General features: G+C 33.1%; 3 protein-coding genes across 5 annotated transcripts; 1 reads left to right on the top strand and 2 right to left on the bottom strand.

The window, feature by feature from the left end:
* Positions 1 to 23: 23 nt before the first annotated feature.
* On the bottom strand, positions 24 to 6,824 carry LOC117154146 (syntaxin-1A). Its single transcript, XM_033328858.2, has 9 exons — positions 6,410 to 6,824; positions 6,096 to 6,191; positions 5,907 to 6,000; positions 5,773 to 5,847; positions 777 to 974; positions 630 to 703; positions 413 to 550; positions 223 to 333; positions 24 to 147 (listed from the first exon to the last, which is right to left on the bottom strand). Exons 1-9 carry the CDS (start codon positions 6,440 to 6,442, stop codon positions 76 to 78), a joined length of 891 nt encoding a protein of 296 aa, XP_033184749.1. The 5' UTR covers positions 6,443 to 6,824; the 3' UTR covers positions 24 to 75.
* LOC117154138 (condensin-2 complex subunit D3) lies at positions 1,322 to 7,700 on the top strand. Of its 2 annotated transcripts, none has more exons than XM_033328836.2 (2): positions 1,322 to 5,185; positions 5,275 to 5,514. In XM_033328836.2, the coding sequence occupies exons 1-2, from the start codon at positions 1,644 to 1,646 to the stop codon at positions 5,366 to 5,368; spliced, it is 3,636 nt and encodes a 1,211-aa protein (XP_033184727.2). In that variant the 5' UTR covers positions 1,322 to 1,643; the 3' UTR covers positions 5,369 to 5,514. The 2 variants fall into 2 exon arrangements, with proteins under 2 accessions (XP_033184727.2, XP_033184726.2); XM_033328835.2 differs by having other exon boundaries at positions 1,332 to 5,185; positions 5,271 to 7,700.
* Positions 7,184 to 18,421, bottom strand: LOC117154144 (uncharacterized). 2 transcript variants are annotated; one of them, XM_033328848.2, is made up of 8 exons: positions 18,063 to 18,421; positions 16,585 to 16,695; positions 15,180 to 15,278; positions 9,143 to 9,241; positions 8,966 to 9,064; positions 8,634 to 8,831; positions 8,453 to 8,548; positions 7,184 to 8,235 (listed from the first exon to the last, which is right to left on the bottom strand). In XM_033328848.2, the coding sequence occupies exons 1-8, from the start codon at positions 18,072 to 18,074 to the stop codon at positions 8,038 to 8,040; spliced, it is 912 nt and encodes a 303-aa protein (XP_033184739.1). In that variant the 5' UTR covers positions 18,075 to 18,421; the 3' UTR covers positions 7,184 to 8,037. The 2 variants fall into 2 exon arrangements, with proteins under 2 accessions (XP_033184739.1, XP_033184738.1); XM_033328847.2 differs by lacking the exon at positions 18,063 to 18,421 and adding an exon at positions 17,015 to 17,178.
* Between the last annotated feature and the right edge of the window lie 755 nt (positions 18,422 to 19,176).

The raw sequence follows: 19,176 nt of genomic DNA, 5'->3' as shown, positions 1-19,176 counted from the left end.
ATAATAAATATCTTCAATTTCACTTCATTTCAACAAATCTCATTTTTATTTACAAAATTTTATATCTTTTTCGTCTTACAAGAAAATGATGATCATCAACAAAATGATAATTATTGTGCTAATTATGATAGCAAGTTTAATTTTTCTCTAAAAGAAATATTTTTTTATTAAATGATACTGTTGTCTTACTACATACACAATTATTATTTTTAATGCAAATACCTTTCTATGTCTCTGACTTCTTTCCTCTGCTTTTTTAAGGTCAATACGACCAGTGTCAACATCATCTGCTGCCCTTCCAGCAAAATATTCTACACTATTTATTTGTTCTCCCTATTAAGACAAAAAATATAAATTTTTATATGTGTATATTTAAAATTTATATTTAGTTATAAAGCCTATTCATACTTACTTGTCTTTCAATAAGAAATGCCATTTCCGTAAACATATCTCTAACTTCTCCAATAGATTTTTCTATTTTGACTATATCATTATGCCTACTTTGAATATCAGATAATTGTTGCCTTGCAATTCTACTATCTTCTAAAATCTATTTATAAAATAATTCATATATACTCATTTAAATTTTACAAAATTTGGTAATGTAAAAGAATAAATCTGATTTTTACATTATCAACAAATAAGTTGTTTCCTTGAGCATCGAGTAATTTTTCCAATTCTTCGCTCGTAATATGTTTTCGAACTAAAAGATGAGTAAGAATAATGCGCAATAGTATTTAAATGAAAATAATATACAATTTCCACAGAAAACATACTTAACATTTTTTGTTGATGTAAAAGTAAACGACATTTTTCGTGATATCTTATCATAGATATGTTATAATCTTCCATAATTTCAGAGAATAGCTTTATCATCGTTGTATGTTGTATTACTTTAATTCGTAGATGTATAGGACCTTCCCTCGCGCTGGTTAAAGTTAAATCATCAAGACGAGTGATTTCTTTTCCCATTTCTATAAAAATAAGTAAAAGATATTTAACGATTTACAAAGACAAAAACTGAAACCTAATATAAAGTTAGATAATTTGTTAATTTTTTTATCATAAAATTTATCATAATTTTTTATAATTCAATTTTTGTAAAACCATGTGACATACATATTTTTATGCGCGTAAATTATAGTCTTTTATGGTTAAAGTATCTTTTGATTGATTTTGATATATAATCTAATTATACTAATTTATTATATACTGTTAGTTAATTAAAATACTAATTATTTGGTAAAATATGGAATTTTTGTTTACATTATGTAAAAAATGTTCAATAATCTACAGTATGTGAAATCGCTACAATGTCGCATTATTTTACGTTGCACTTCCTAATGAATGTAATTGGTCAGTCGGTTTCCCGCTTTCGAATGGACGCCCAAGTTTATTTTACAGTTCTTTGTAGCTTATACGAAATGTTTTGTGATAAACTACCAATAAAGTTTTCTGTTGGTTCATACCATAATGAAATAATGAAATCGTTATCGATATGTATTCAAAAAATGATAACCTGAGGCCATAACTTTTCTTTATCAAATGATAAGTTAAGGTTATGTTTACATTTATAAGATAGAGAAATGTGATAATAATTGTAGTTCCGTTTAAAATGATCTAAACTGAATACAATTGTTACTATGGAACCTTTAAAAATATTCGATAATTTTAAATTTAGTGAATTAAACGAAGACTGGATTCAATCTGTGTGGGATGGAGAATTTATGATTTATAATGAACCACCTGATGAGTATCAAATGTTTTTAGAGAGTGAGGACATGAGATTGCTTTTAAACGAATCCTGTACTGTTGTAAAAACTTGGCTAGAAAAAGGTGAAGATCAGAATAACTTTGAAAATTATGATTCTGAAATATCTTGGAATACATTGATTTCTATGGGTATAAACATACGTGCTTTATTAGCTGTATTGGGTTATATAATAAAAAATGGTCAAAGCAAAACAGCCAATGAAGAAGCAAGACAATCATGTTTATATGCGACTAATTTATATTTTATACTTTTGGCCATTCCTGGTAGCTGTGCATTCAATGTATTTCATCCTACTTTATATCAACGAGCCATAGAGACAATAAAAATAGGCTCTGAACATTTATTGCCTCCTCTTAAGAAACATAATAAAACAATAAGTTTAGATGATCTAAATATCACTGAACAATCAATGAATGAAACCATTATTCTTTCACAAAGTGAAAAAGAAATTCTCATACAAAATTTAAATATTATAATTTGCAGCTTTATTTTAATGATAAAATCATTCCGGTTTAATGATCATGTACAGTTACTAGATATTACCATTCTTGGATTAATTGAAGTTACAAAGGTAGAGGATAATTACATAATTGGTCAATGTTTTAATAAAAAAGCAGGTGCTTTGAATGTTTCATTGCCACAAAATGCTTATGCAGCTTTGAAAGAATTATGTAATGATAAACATGGACCAGTCAAAATAACTATAACCATCATAGCAAAGTATCTATTACCATGTTTGTTATATAGTCATATGGATGCACAAACAAAAATTATTACAAATATTCGTGAGCATACTATAAATTTTGTAAAAAATTTATTGGATGAATATGAGAAAGAAGCCAAAACTGCAATTTTAACATTGATACAACATATAATGTTGTTCTGTCCAGATCGACTTGAAGCTAGACAAAAACAAGCTAATGTGTTGCTAAAACTGTTTGGAATATGTAACCAGAATATTGCACTAGAAGCCTTTAAGGATTTAATACTATTGTCACATCATTCAAAGATACCTTTTAGATTATTTGCACAAGAAATAATTGGAAAATTATTACTTGAGTCCTTTTTGGTGAATTGCAATATAACTGATTGCTTAAAAGCTAAGGTAAAAAGAGTATTCTTTGCAATTGTATTGACTAGATGTATGGATTGTTCAAGTATGGTAAGAGGAAAAGCCATGGCTATAATTGCTGAATTTACAGAATCAAGCAATGAAACGGACAAAGAAATATTTTTAACTATATTTAAAAAGTCAGATGTAAATAAACAATTTCTTACATTTCATGACATAAAGAATTCTCTATCTGAGGATACTGATTTTTTACCAGGATCAAATGCATTAATAACTATGCTGGCAGATAGAGTAGAGGATGAAAGAGCAATGGTAAGACGAAGCACATTGCAAATCTTAAAAAATTTGATTGTAATGGTTCCATTTCTGATACATGAAATTGTACCTATAATTAGCCTCAGATGTAGAGATCCAGTATTAATCGTGCGACGTTTTGCTGTACAAGTTCTATCTCAACTTTTAGAACAATTTCCAGATAATTCTCAACTCCTAAATGAATGGGTACAAACTGTTATACCACAAATATTTGACATTGAAATTAAAGTACAAGAAAAGGTGCTAAGTTGTTTAGAAGAGTTATTATTAAATAGAATACAAAGTATTTCTACAACTACTGATACTATTGCAGATAATTTGCCATGGAAAATTTTAAATGCTGTAGCAAATATGAAAATGAGAAGACATTTATCAAAAGCCTGTAGCTTATGGGTTAAAAATGGTGTTATTACTAATTCTATAATGAAAAATATACAATCTCATATTGGAACAAATAATAACATAGAAGCTTGGGTCTTTTTGGTTGCATTGGCTGAAAATACCAAGTTACCAAATATGGATAAATATTTTTCAAATTATCAGCAAATTTTTCTAGAAAATAATTTTTACACAAGTTTAGTTTTGCAAGTTTTAAGATGTTCTTGGATGTCTTTAGATTATGAGATTCTAGAAGATCTTCATATTTATCTATATAAATGCCTGCAACAATTCAAGATTAATTTTGGATTAATTAGCATTTGTTTGGATATTATACACAACATAATTCATTATTTAAATCCTGATAAAAATGATAATTTGTTAGAATCAAACATGCTAAATTTAGTAAAGATCTCAGAGATAGAAATTGCAAAAATTTTTGAAGGTGAAAATGAAGATGTAGAGGCACCACCCAATTATTTAAAAGCTATGTTTACATTAGGACATGCAACAATTTTATGCAGCTGCAAAATTTCACCGTTAACACTACGGATTTTGCAAGGAATGTTATTGGAATGGGAAACACTACCAGAAGTTATAAAACCGATAGAAGAACTGCAAGCTTTAGCAGTTGTTATTCTTGGACAGCAAGCAATAAGAGATCGTGAAATTGCTGAAGAAGTAGTCCAAATACTTGGTAAATTAATGAGAGAAGAAACAAATTCGATTGTTCAAACTGCTGTGAAAACAAATGCTGCAAAAGCTTTAGCTGATATTTGTGTTAGGTTCACTGCTTTGGTGGAACCATATTTATCAGATATGTGTGTAAGTATGAAAAATTCAACTCCACAAGTACGAGAGGCTATCGTGGTGATATTTATTCAACTTCTTCTGGAAGATTACATAAAAGTTAAGGGTCCTTTCTTTTTTCATATATTAACAATGTTGTCTGATTCGGACAATATGATACGTGAATTAACAATTTTTCTCATAGAAGAACGGCTTTTAACAAAGAATAAGTCACTAATATCACAACAATTTCTACAGAGCATATATCATTATAATAATTATCAATCCCAACATAAAATTTATCACCATAAAATGTGTGAGAAAGAAAAGAAAGCTTTAACACTTCCTGGAGGAAGAAATGAAAAGAAACGGAGAATAATTTATGATTTCATGCTGGATCATTTAGATCCTCCAGGAAAGATGAAATTGCTTGTAAAAGTAACTAGTCAAATACTTGATGAAACTTGTGCTGATTTGATCGACATTAAAAAAGAAGAAGGATCAGGTGTATTAAAGGATGCATTGTATATAATAAGTCACGAGCGTCTACGACCATCATCTTTTAACAGACAAGGTGATGATGACCAACAAGAGGATGAAGAATGTAGAGCTCAAACAAATGTTCCAACTTCTAATGCTATTAGCATTATTATTGAAGGAATTAAGAAGTATGGTTTAGATGTTCTATTACCTAGATTAATAAAACTTAGAATAAAATTATCTGCTCTAAAATCACCATTAGAAAATGTTGTAAAAAAGATTCTAGTTAAAACATATTCTGAATATAACAAGGACCAACTATTAAACATAGTAACCGAATATCCTGAATTGGAAAAAGAAGTGGAGCAGTTTAAAAAGTATGTTCAAATTTATTTAATCTTATATATTACTTACTGACTTATTAATTTTATATTACTGATTATTAATGTTAATATATTTTAGACAGATGGAAGACATTACAGTTGATGATGAGAATTTTACTGAAGAAGAAAATTTTGCATCAGAAATTAATAATCAAAGTGCGTCCAATAAAAAGTTAGATCTAACGATGTGTAATTTACACCCTAAAATTGTATTAGAGCGTCTTTCGGTTCCGCAATTGTTAAACTCTAATTCACCAATCAGGGCTTTAGATAGTTTGAATTCTCCAACATATTCAAACTCAATTTTATGTTCACCTTCACAACCTGGTCCTAGTACAAGTACACCTACATGTTTTAGTTTTGAATCTAATGGCACTGTAGGTCGTGCCTCAAAAGTTAGAAGACTTTCTAGTTTCTTTCAAAATGAAAGTGAACTATTTGATCACGAAATAAGAGAAAGAAATATTTCCCAGGTTCAAGGTGATAGTGAGTCTGATTAAGATAAGTAAGACAAGTTATTTCTGTTTCTTTATTTTTATTTATGATGCATTGTGTAAAAACGTAGGAAAAATTAAACCTACCTCTTAATTTTCGTTGAATACGAAATGACGTTTGTGAAATAGTATACATTCGACTTTCCAATTCTTTTTGCATATCTGAAATATACAAATTGTTAATTAGTATTTAAGTACAATATTTGGTACTTTGTTCTTACCTTTATTAGTGTATGATAAAACATTATTATGTAAATCCTTTACAATAGCGGTATTGGCAGCAATAAGTTGAATTAAGTCTCGAACTTCCTCAACCTACATTAATATTATTTGTATATCTACTACTAATATAAAAATCTGTGATATTTAAATGATAACTTAAATATTCATATATATTTACATATACGTACTTGATCTAATACTTCCTTCAATTTTTTATTTTGGGACATTTGTATGCGTACATCTTGTAAAAATCCTTTACCAAACATAGTACTACTATTTTGATACTAAAGAGAAGTGGTAAGAAACAGTATATTATATATCAATTTTTTACAGTGAGAGACAATATTTAGAAAGCCGATGACAAATATTATTATAATAGATTTTATTACTTATATTATTTGTTATTAATATAATACTTTACGCGTAATTGTATTCAAATTGTAATGTCATAATGTAAGTGATAAAGTTCAAATTTGAATTTATAGAATGGTAAAACACTAACGGCACGTAACTCCGGCATTCGATCGCGGACCATGATAGATATTGTTTGAGAATCAGCGTATAACTGATAATTTCATAAATTAAACACATAAAATATGTTTTTTATCTATCTTATCAGTGCAGTAGAGATAATTGATAAAATCCGTCGTGCCGTTGACATTACTATTTATAATTGATTGTGTGTAATTTACGAAAATCAGTTAAATATATTTGTAAGTGGTTTTATTTTCTGTACGACTCGACTCGCTTCACAGTTACACTGCATTACTTAGAAGATGCTTTGCATCTGAAATGAAATAGGAAATAGGCACTTAGCATCTGGACTACAAGGACAGCATTGACATGAATTATAAACCTTTGACTTGTTCTTTTATACACTTTTTTGTATGTTATAATAATAGCAATAGTCCTTTTTTAAAGCTACAATGCTTCCTTTGCATAAACAATAGTTGTATTTATATCAAGGAGAAATTGTCACTTGTCAACTATCAATATAATCACACACTATTAAAAGTTATTACTTAAAAATATATTTCGAAAAAATGATTTATGTTTAATTGCAATTTGATAAAAGATACAGTTAGAATGTAAAGTTGAATTTCTGTGATACTAAATGAAGAAAAAGAAAAGTTTAATATTTATGTGTAATTTTATCAGCATGTAATTATAAAGGAAGGATAGTAGTTAACGAAAGTATTTTCTGTATTATTTTAAATTTACGGACTAAACATTTTCTGCTTTTCGTTCAATAAACAGCTATAAATAAACATAACACTTTGGGAAAACAGTAAATGTATTTATTATATTATAAAGTAACATCAAACAAGCAATTATAAATATATTTCATTATATCTAAATAACATAATACATCTAAATAAAATATCTTAATATCACCATAGAGAATAGTTTAAGAACATGAAATATATTTTCTCTCCCTTTTTCTGTGCATACCGCGTTAACACTAATATAATATATAAATAAATCAACAAGAAGAAATAGACATAGTACTAAAGAATCATCAAATTTTACTCTCTTTTTCAAGGCAAATCAATCAGTCTTATAGAACCCTCAATTAGAACAAAATGATTGTATTATTTAAAGGTACATATATATATATTACGTTTATGTAACCACAAGTTCAGTATTAACAAGATATATAGTTTTAGCGCAAAACTAACTCTGTGGGATGTATGCCGTCTACATCGATGAGTGTTTTTTAGAATTTTCAACGTTGTAAAATATTTACAACAAGAGAATACATTAAAATATATTTCACCTATTTTTAAATACTACAGGATGTGTTTTATATTTATCCAAATATATATACACACTGAACAAACAATTTTAAGAAAATGATGGAGTTTTAAACCACAGTCTTATGATTGTAGCATAAATCAACATCTCTCTTATTTTTGAATCTTATTTAACGCTACGCGAAATACGATAAAGATGTAATCACTTGATCATCTTGTATACAAATTATGTCTAAAGTATATATATACATTATATGTATATATATTACATTTTCTTTAGAAATACTGATCTCTTTCACTGGTCTGTATATCCTTCCCTCTTCGTTCTTTCACCTTAATTTCTATTTTAGCACGTAGGTGATAAACGCGTATTTTGCTAAGACGTTCCCGTTCGCGTTCTAACTTTATCCTTTAGATAGTTGGCCACCTGTGTCTGTGAATGCCTAATAGCTAATTGAAGCGGCGTGATACCTTCTTGGTTCACGAGTAAAGGATCCGCTCCTGCACCTACCAGCTGTCTTGTAACAGTCATTTGTCCTGTTAATGCTGCTGCATGCAGTGCACTTTCACCATTCTGAAACAGTAATTATCTTTTGTAATTTTAAATGAACTATAGCAAACAGAACGCATTATCATTAGAATTATTATACCCTGCAGTATCTAACATAGATATATCTTTCATAATTATGTATAAGTTATTTTTGTCATTTTTGTTAAATATTATATATTGGCTGTGATTTTTATAGATTTGTCGAGAATTTTGAGTTTCAGTTTAAGACACTTGTACTTACTGGAAGAATACCAAGAGATGGACGGTACTTGAGTAGCTCGCCTACAACAGCGGTATGGCCCTTGTGAGCCGCCTTGAATAGCGGAGTCGCGCCATCCTACAAAAGAAAACACTCCATATCAACCATTCTTTTGAAAAGTCGATTCCAGCTTCCTCTCTTTGTCCGATTATTCTCGACTTACGTGTCTGGTGGCATCGACCTTCGCACCAGCTTTCAAAAGCCTCCTCACAACGTGATCGTGTCCCATTTGCGCTCCTATCCATAAAGGCGTGGCACCATCGGTTCTTGCTGCGTCCGTTTTTGCCCCATGCTCCAGAAGAACCTCTAGGATACGTAAGTGGCCATTTTGAGCGGCAATGAATAATGCCGTGGCCCCATCCTACAAATATTAAGCAAATTGTTACCTTTTTTTCTTTTTTTAATTCGATAGTCGCTAACTATACGTTAGGAATAATTCTTCTACATTTGATAAACGACATTCTTTATCGTAAAAGTCCAACCAAACCAGCTCACCTTCATGTAAGCGTTCGGATTGGCGCCTCTTTCAATCAGTCCCTCAACAACATCTAGGTGACCGCACTGGCACGCGACAAAAAGTGGGGTACCGCCGTCCTGCAATCGCAACCAGAAATTGTCGAACGTTTCCATTTCACCTGGCTACACGATACTCTTCACTACGGTACAACTTACTATGCTGCAAGAGTCGACAATGGAACCGTGCTCCAACAAAAGGCTGGCGATGTCCATGTAGCCACCTTGAGCGGCGAAGAACAACGCCGTGGTACCCGTCTAAAAATAAAGAGTAATACAGTGTAAAAGATTTGAGTAGGACGTCGAGGCAATTGTATAAAGTGCCAGAAAGCTTCCCGAATTTTATGGCACGGAAAGAAGACATACGATCTATCTAGGATTACTGTTTTGCTACTTCTGTAAACAGAGTAGAATACGTTAGAGTAGAATAAAATATAGAAATAACTTGGGTACAAAGTGTTACAATATCATCAACGTTATAATACTAAAGTTTGTTTTGCTGTAATTAAAAATATCTATAAGAATCGACTGTAGGATTCATAAAAGTAAAATCGTAGCTTTGTCTATAAAACTTGACTGAATATACTATTTTTACTGTCTGTAGAATGCTCGGGGGTATTGACAAAAAGAAAAGAGACCAACGATTCCCAAAAAAGTATATCGATATCGATTATCGGAGTACGAAGAGAAAGCTGAAAATAGAGATTGTCGAAGAAACAATGAAACGCTTCTACACTTTCGAAAGTGGCAATAATAATAACTACGTAAATTCCAGAATATCAATGTATTCCAAAAGTGTTTAAAAATCCAATTTTACCTGAAAAAATATTTCAAAATTTCGGTCATTTATTTTGAATGTCAGACATATATATATACATATAACTGAATAATTAGTAGCACATTCGGCGTTCGAATGTCACATTCTTCTCAAGTTCCGCATGAATAACCCATGAATTTTTCATTTTATTATCCCCGATGAGACGCACCTTTCTACCTGTATATATTCAGACCGAATTTATTATTACTATCGTCAGCTCCTTCTGTGATGGTGATACCTGCGGATAATTGACAGCGAGAGCGACATCCTGTCGTCTTTGCCGCGACACAGTACCTATTATAATACGCCAGATATGTCCTTCCTGCGTTTATGAAGAATTGATACCTGACTGTTTATTTAATGCCTTCAGAACAATTAATGTACTATCGATTGAACTCTATTCTGATCGTAATAGAATATTTCTATCATTGTAACGTAACAGTCCAATATCCGCTGATGATTTACAAAGAGAATAATTAGAGGATAAATGCCGGATCCGAATAACCGAATAAAAAGAGAGCGATTTCGAATCGAATATCTATCCATTGGTAAAGGAGAGAAAGTACTGGTGTGCGTTTCGAATATCCACGAAAGGAACAGCATGTGTTCAGACCGATGCAAACCGAACCTGTTCAAATGTCAGCTATATGTATATGCACTTTCACTGACGTTGTTTCATTGCCTTAAAGTATCGATAATCGCTGCCGAAAAAACTAGGTATCTCGATCGATTTGTCGTCCGAATTAGGCTGCGTTCCCCTTTTTCGTTGCATGTACATACATGTATTTCGTTTATGGTTCTATGTAGAGAAATTACCTCAGTGTTCTAGGTGCACACTTGCACGCGTTTTACGAAGTTCCAATGTTTCCTCGAGCATATCAATCCAAGAGACATAATACCTATCCATTACAAACCGCAGAAATTCTATAACGACGATCAACCTGTCTCTAGTCACGGTAACAGTCGCCGTCGTGGTTGAATATTTTTTACTCCACTCAACCTGCATTCGATCACGCGTACGTACGTCATAGTCGAGGATCTTGGGAATGATATACTATTCCAGTTCTTAACGACTTGTGATTAAATACTACAGTCGTACTAATCTGACCTCTCGTGCACGATTGAATTAATATTGTTAGTGAAATTTTACGAGTTATCAACACCGATACTCGGTAATAACAGAACCGAAATCGTACATGAAAATTGTATAAATGTTGTTACTTGTAAAATCGCAAATATCGACAACCCATCGTGTAAGAGAATTCTGCTGATGATAAATGTTCAAATAATTTTCAAAATCAAGAACTCCAGGTTTATTTGGTAGAAATTAATCTTTAGCAAGGGTCAAACTTGAAGGTAATTCGGCGCTACCAACGATTCCCGAGAAATACGCTTATCAAACAGCTATCTGGCGCTGATTTCGTAAAACAAGAATCTGCAAGTACAAATACAGATGTAGAAATCCTGCGGTGCAAGTAACGGGCGTAAAGTAGGACGAGATAAAAGGTCAAAGTTATTTTTGATACCAGTTTAAACCTCCTTTGTCCTGTAGTTTAATTAATTTGTTGAATCTACCGCGGGCGAACGCGGTAATTAGTGGCAAATGGTGCATGGTACCTGCGGCGCGTATTGCACCCTGGTCTCCGGTAGATGATGATCGTATCAATGAATGCGTGCCGCTCAAAACGGAGAGGATGCTCGGACGGATGATGGGCATCGCCGATTTATAATGGACTTATTACTTCCTGCGCGCAATTTGCTTTCCAACGCACACTACTTTATCGCGCTTGCCGTATTTATGCGATACAACACGCTTTCGCGTGCTACGAACTTGATAGCTTATTTGAAATTCTTATGAAGCGCCGAAGTTTGAAAAATTTCCGTCAGATCGGTTGTTCGGGAATCTCGAAGAAACGACGAACGTATTGTTGTATCGATAACGTATGTACCGATGATCTTTTCCGTGTGAAAATAAACGCTTCCTGAAAAAACAAATTTTTGAGAATTGAAAACTTTCAATCTCTTTCATCTTCCTAGTAATCTTTCGTTTTCATAAGCGATAAAAATTGAGAGTAATAGTTTCAGGAACTCGTGACTCAGATAATAGGTATTTGGGCCAATATATATGAATAAGATAAGATTACGATAAGTCAACCGTGTTAGATACCAGATCTTTAGTTTCGGAATGCACTCTTAAGTTTAAGCCTTCATAAATTAAGCCAAGAAATAATATTTCGTAGAAGGGAATCTAACTACGGAAATCTCTTCACGGGTGGGACATAACCTTAAATTAAGAAAGAAATATTTCTGCTACTGGATCGAGTTAGTGAAGCCAGCTTGACCAGCATTTGAAAACGAAAACATTGATAGAGGATGCAACGTAGAATGCACGAAACTCGATACTCGAGTAACAAGATATTTGCTGCTAGCCACGAAAAAGATTTGTTTGAACCGGTCGAAAGTCTGTTTCTTGAACGAGGCCAAACTTAAGGGATCAGTGTGTCACGAACGCCCACGCACGATTTTCAAGCTGATACCGGTAATTTGTGCAGAAGCCGCGTTTAGACGCGCTGCACGTGAATCGTTCTACGCGGCTGGTCGCACATTACGGCAGACGTCGCTGCTAAAATGTATTAGAAACACGCGAATTGGCGTATACCCGCGATGCAACCTATCATGCTTCGCTTCAGCAACCTTGAATGTGCTTATACACGGTATAAGTATACATAGGCGTATTTTATATAGGTATCTTATGCGCCAGCAGCAAAGCTATTTACGAGGGAAAAAATCGTCCGTTATATTCAGGTCGCGCTTTTTAGAAACTACAAAACGAGCTATGGTTAATTGACCGACGTTAATGAATTCGCGTTTGAGCTTTCGATGCTATCGGTTTCCTTTGTTGTACATAGTTTTCAACGTTCACTTTTGCTGATTTTTTGCGTTATTGCATATCTCCTTCGATTAAACAAATAATCTTTAAACCGTTCGTCCTTTAACTACAAAATTTCTATAATCGAAATTGAAAATTAATAATAAAGAGAAATCAATCTTGATCAAGTTAGATTTTAGTTTAGTAGTCATCTATATGTCACCACACGTTTGTTATATGCTTTGAAACACGTCAGCATGGTTAAGAGGAACGTGCTCGTCACGAATCACAATGCTTAATTAAAAAATCAGAGATAACCCTATTTTCTAATATGGAAAACGAAATAGTCACGCTGTTTGTTCGATTCGGGAGAAGGCTTTTCCAATCTCTAATATGAATTAGAAACTCGCCTATCGGCCAAATAATCGAGCGACTTAAGATCGCTGACTCGCAGAAATAACCAGAACGACTCGCGATTAATTGCGCCTCTCGCGCATTTATATTCAAGCATCTACTTTTCCTCGGTTGACTCTCCTCTCTCTCTCGATAATTAGAACCGATCAAGAATTCATCTAGATCACCGATAAACCGTTGGAAATCGATATCAATAGCAACCGAGTCTAGTTTTAGGCTACTGACTAAGCAAAGAGAGCTACTAGAGTAGGTGTCAATAAAAATAAATACTGGAAGTGAAACTACGTGACATCGTTTGTGTAACGGGTCAACACGCGTTTAGCTCACATAACGCGCGTTTGCGTAATTCATCCTATACAACATCGTCGCTTGGTCTCGAATACCAAAAAAGGCTTTTTCGACCTCTTTTTCCTTTTTTCGAGGCTACATCTCGAGTCACGTATTTACACGTCGATGTTTTTACACCTAAAGAAAGGAAGGACAGACGGATATTATTTGAATTGTAAGAAATGTGAGAATTCGTACGGATGATAAATAATTTTGAGAATCGAATAAACGTTTATATTAAAGTATCGGTAGGGAGCGAGGAAAGATTCGGAGAATGCACATGGAAGAGTCGAGAGATTCGTACGAGAATCATCAAGGAGAAAGAAAGTTTTGAGAGTCATCGTTACACTGCGGGTGTTTATGCATTTATGGAAAATATTGAGATGCAAAAATGCACATAAAAAATACACGTTAACGGATGAAATAAGTCACTGCTTAGGTTTCATCTTTTTAATCGTGTTCATCTGTAGCCATTGTTACGATTATGTAGGTACATATTTTTTAATAATTTCTTTTAAACGAAGCCGTTTCTACAACCAAATTCGTTTATACATTACCAAAGAAAGAAGATAATAAATAACCTAATAATCGCAATGACGACAGGTAGCTTGCCTAAATTATCGATGATTTAGTTAATGAATCACGCGTTTAAGTATTTCTTCTAATTGAATGTTAAGCGGACATTCCGTGGCCGAAAATCGCGACAGTGCCCTGTGTTCCATTGGATTTGCATACAATACCGTGATCCTCGATTGCACCGAGAGTATACGTGGGCTCAGCGATAAATCGTCGCGAGCCACTTAAAAAAGGCCACTCGACCGCTTCCTGGTGCCTCGTGTTACAAGTTACAAGCGACGAGCTTTTTATGTCGCACAGACTTTCCAAGCTCTGTGTGAGTAGACCAGAGAAGATCGCGTCTTCTTTCGTTTCTATTTTCGAAAAAGTAGAGACTGTAGGAAGGTTACACACTTGTTTCTCCTTCTAAACCAAGATTATAATTATCGAGAATGTAACGTGATTTGTAAAAATTTGTTTTATTATCGGATACGAGTAGAGCACGGTATCATCGTATGATAGGAATTAAGATAAAAATAGAAACAGTATCAAAGCTAGTTACTTCGACGGAAATGAAATTAAATTGCGGAATACATATTGTAAATTTTAGATTTCAAATTTTCACGATGGTGAGATGCCGTGAAATTGGTTTTTCAGGAGTAATCGTGTTTGCACTTTGCGCTCATATTTTGCTCAAGCCCCCAATATCATGGTATACATCGTAAATATTGTTCTATTAGATTGCTTCGTAAGTTCTGTCTGCCAGAATCAGAGATAAATTTAATTTACAACATCCACCTATGTGGATGCCGCTTTTATCAAAATCTTCTGATTTATATTTATATGATTTATCTATTATACGCCATCTGTCGAGGCGGACAGAATTTATGCAGTACCCTAATATTTATAGAGCGCAAAGACAATAATTGTCTTTTTCTAATTTCCAATTATTAAAATTCTCCCTAGAATACTTTAACGAAACGACTTGTAATAATTTCTCCTAATTTATTAAGAAATCTAAAAGTTTAGGAAAAAGATTCACTCGGCTACTAGATCACAAAAGGGTCGAAGAGATCAACTGAAACTATAACTTTCTGTGGTCGCAAAGAGTATTTCCATTCAGTGGGTAACGGGGTTGCCAGGACGTACACGTTCAGCGGGTTTCATTCATTCTTAGTTCATTCATGGGCCGGCTACGTGTACTCAGGACTTACCAGCCGTCTGGCATTAGGATCCGCCCCTTGTTGCAGCAATTCGGTGACCGCTTCGATGTGGCCTCCGGCGGCGGCCAATATTAAAGGAGTCGTTCCATCCTGAAAACAAATTACCTGGTTAATGATCTGTCAGTAACAATCGTAATTAGATTGCGGATGTCTGTGCATTTATGACAAATCGTAAAGTACATACATTTAGAAAATAAAACATTCTTTCATTCGAGTTGAAATTCTTTACGTGTACCTATCTGTAAGAATATGAATTTGCATAAAGATCCACAGTTTAATCCTAATAAACCAATACTGAAATATTTAATGTTTTCTCTCCTTTCATTTTTAATCAAATTTATATCACAAAACTTGAATAAACTTAATTCAAGTGGCTATAAATTCATCTGTGCGCAGTCGCGTGCACCTCGATATGATCTCCATAATGAGGACTCCCCTGCATTGCTTTCTAATTGATTTGAACGGAGCAAGTATCGTGGTTACTCTTACAAACCAGTATCATTAAACAGGCAATTAAGCGTCGTAAATCTGTCGTGTAACTCCTTCAGTATCTTACGCTTGTTTCAAACTGTCTCTACTTTCTGCACTTCTTTTATATATTTCCGGTGTGTCGAATCACGCGTCGTCGCTGCATCACTAATTTAGTGCAATAACGCGGCGATTGTTAGTAAGGTTCCTCAATTGATGTAACGACCAATCGAGAAGGCCGATCCTTAATGACGCGATTAATTTAACCGATCGTCTGCAAATTAGTAAAGAAAAATGACTTAAGATATCCTTTAAATGGTGGTGGGCAAACGGAAACGACGCCATGACATTTAAAAGAAGGTTAACGTTAAAACTGTTACTTCTCTTGATCAAATTCCAAATTCCCCCGAATATAGCGGGTTAAATTTGATCGTCTGCCAAAGTGGAACGAATATCCGTGCGTAATCCAATAAGCCACTTTTCAAACTAGGAATAACGTTATTTGAATTCGCTCTTTCAACGAAAGCGTCGTTATTTGCATAATGAAACGACAGATCGTCTCCCGGTAACTGATTTCCTATGGTGTCTATTGGTTCGATGTCGATGATTTCGTAGATGCGTCAATGAGAACGAATATAGCTTTCCTCTCTTGCACAATAAACTCATTATATAATAATATTAGCAAATTGACAAATTACAAATTAATGGATTATAGTTTTCTTCTTTTACAATTTTATAATCCTTCATGAAATAGGATAATACAGATAACTTAGAATTTGTAGGATTTGCTGGTAAGACTTAATTTGTGTTATTACCAAGCTCGTTAATGTTATGCAAAGATATTCTGACTTGCTGATAATTATTACCTGCGATCTGTAAAATTTTCTTAATAATATTACTTCAGTTGCGTAAGATGGTCTTGATTTACCTTATCTTTGCAATCGACATGGACGCGACCAGAATCGAGGAGAACTCGAAGACGCTTCGCATCGCCACGTGCCGCTGCCAAATGTAATTCTACGTCCCAAGGTGATTCTTTCTATAAACAGAGAAAGAAATAAAGATCGTTTTAAAATTGGAGCAAACTTTATTCTATACAACACCGGTCACTTTTTCTGATATTGTTCCTAATTCTATTTCGTTTCGTTTCCACGACTACTTCTACCAAAAGAATATTTTATGGTCTCCTGTCAACCACGTATCGATTAAGCAATCATAATTAGGGACGCTAGATGAACTAAACTTGTTCGACTGTAACTGAAATCGCATCTTACCAAGCTATGCTCTGTGTTTCACAATTTCTCTCTCTGGTTTTCACGTGAAACTTTTTAATATTTTTAGAACGCATACATACACACCTTTCGAATGTTGGTCTCAGCGAGAGCACCTATTAACGGAATTAATCGAAACAGAATGCTCATCCGTCATGTGCGCCATGAAATCACGAAACGTGATCATAATTAAAATGTAAATCGACAGACAGAGTTGGCAAGCAAATATCGAGCAAACAAATTCTGCTCTCAAGAGGTACTAAAAACATTCTGAAAAAGAGCGCGTATTATATTTCATTTAAAAGGCAGTTGTACAAAACAAGTTCTACGTAAATAATTTCTTTATGCAATGGATAAATCATGTAAGTTTATCAAATTGCAATGTTACGTTGTTTAGCATCACTAACTTATGTTTCTAGGTCATCCAGTGTTAAGCGCGACAATCAATGCATAAAAAGATTTCCCGTGGTCTTAATCGATCGCTACAATCTATGATCGTGACTATTTCAAATTATTTATTCATACGCATGTTATATTCAAATATTGTAAAACCCATAATCGGTGTTTACTCGTTCGTAGAATAAACAGGACAAGGTGTTAGCAACTTATTGCACAGCTAAGAAGTGACATCAGTCCGCCATAAATTTCATCTGATCTCATCTAGTTTTATGTTCTTAAGCGCATACATGCCACGTAAAGGATCACGAGCAAAGTCATTTTTTATTAAACTTTTTTTCATGAAACATATATATTTTAATGGTACGTGATAATTTTCATGAATATGTAAATGGTGAGCATAAAAAATTAATTACGTTTTCCTCGGAGAATGTACATATTATCTTTCTCTGAAACGATGATTTCAATTTAAAATTCTAGAAACAATATTTCAAGCCTAAACTTTTTGCTCGATTATCCAAAGTTGCTTCTTCGAGTATAAAAAAATTGTATACGTGCGATTTAATAGCTGTATCATACAGTATCTTCGAAATTACATTAAAATAGTAATTTCTGTTTATTTCGAATTGCATTCGAAAACGTGGCATGCAATGTTTCATTCAAAACATATAGATATAGTAAAATGCATACATTGGATAATGAGTGAAATATAATTGAATTTTAACAGAAAAAAGCTCACCTTCATAGACATGTTCGATGAACACGTGTAGCTGGAACTGACGCGATTAACGTTTTGTTGTTATTATGAGAAAAAGTATAAGCGCACTTAACGTAGATGTTGTAATTGCATCGCAGTGCATCGAGCATACTTTCGGCTAGATATCGTGTGTTATCTTTAATTGTAATATGTATATAATAAACGGTACATGTTTTAACATCGGACACTCTTACGTATCACAGTCTGTTTAAACACGCGCAACAGAACATTAACACACCTCACCGTGTTTACGAAATACAAAGGCACATCATAAAAGGATCATAATTTACCGGATGACTTCAAGTCACCGAATGCCCGATGGAACTGTACGACAGTAATATAGACAAGGAATATTTCCTTCGATGTCCGCTTGGCGGCGATACTTGTCACGCGCAATTTTTTTTGCTCGTTTTTATTTTTAATTTGAATATAGATATATCCCATTATATATTTAATTTTCCTCATTATAAATATTGCTATTTTTAAAAAATATTTTATTCTTTTATTGCTTTGTAAACAAATATTATGAGTCATTTCATATGTTACTTTATTATATTAATTACATTATATAATCGATTAAATGTTTATATTGTTTACAAATATTATGTTTATATTCATAAAAACTGTAAAATTAATATCAGATTAATATGTATTCATATGGATATATTAGAAATATATTTGAATTTCTAGAAATATAATGGTACTAAAATATCAGCAACATTTTTCCCATTAAAACTTAATTTAACAGAAAGAAGATTACTGATATCATCAAGAATCTCAAACTGAAACATTGTTTTTCCACCTGCAGCAAGTTCTTCAAATATTTTGCAAGCATCTAAAGGTCAAGAATTTATACTGTTTGGTTTTTTCATAGTACAACATTTCGATAAAGGAGGGACATTTATAAAAGGTAAAGTTCGTGTTTCGTTTGTAATCGTTATGTTGTCATAATCTATACACAGAACTTCAGTACCTTCTTCAGAATGTGAAAGAATTTTTGGCCTGCGCCATTGACCATTTTCTAAATACTTTGCAGCACAAATAGTACCAATGTCAAATATACTTAATGGAAGGAAACTAGGTGCTGCTTGTAGTC

The sequence above is a fragment of the Bombus vancouverensis genome, chromosome 3 (genome assembly GCF_051014615.1).
Source record: "Bombus vancouverensis nearcticus chromosome 3, iyBomVanc1_principal, whole genome shotgun sequence".
NCBI classification, from domain to species: Eukaryota; Metazoa; Arthropoda; class Insecta; order Hymenoptera; family Apidae; genus Bombus; species Bombus vancouverensis.
This window is presented reverse-complemented; position numbering and strand designations above follow the sequence as displayed.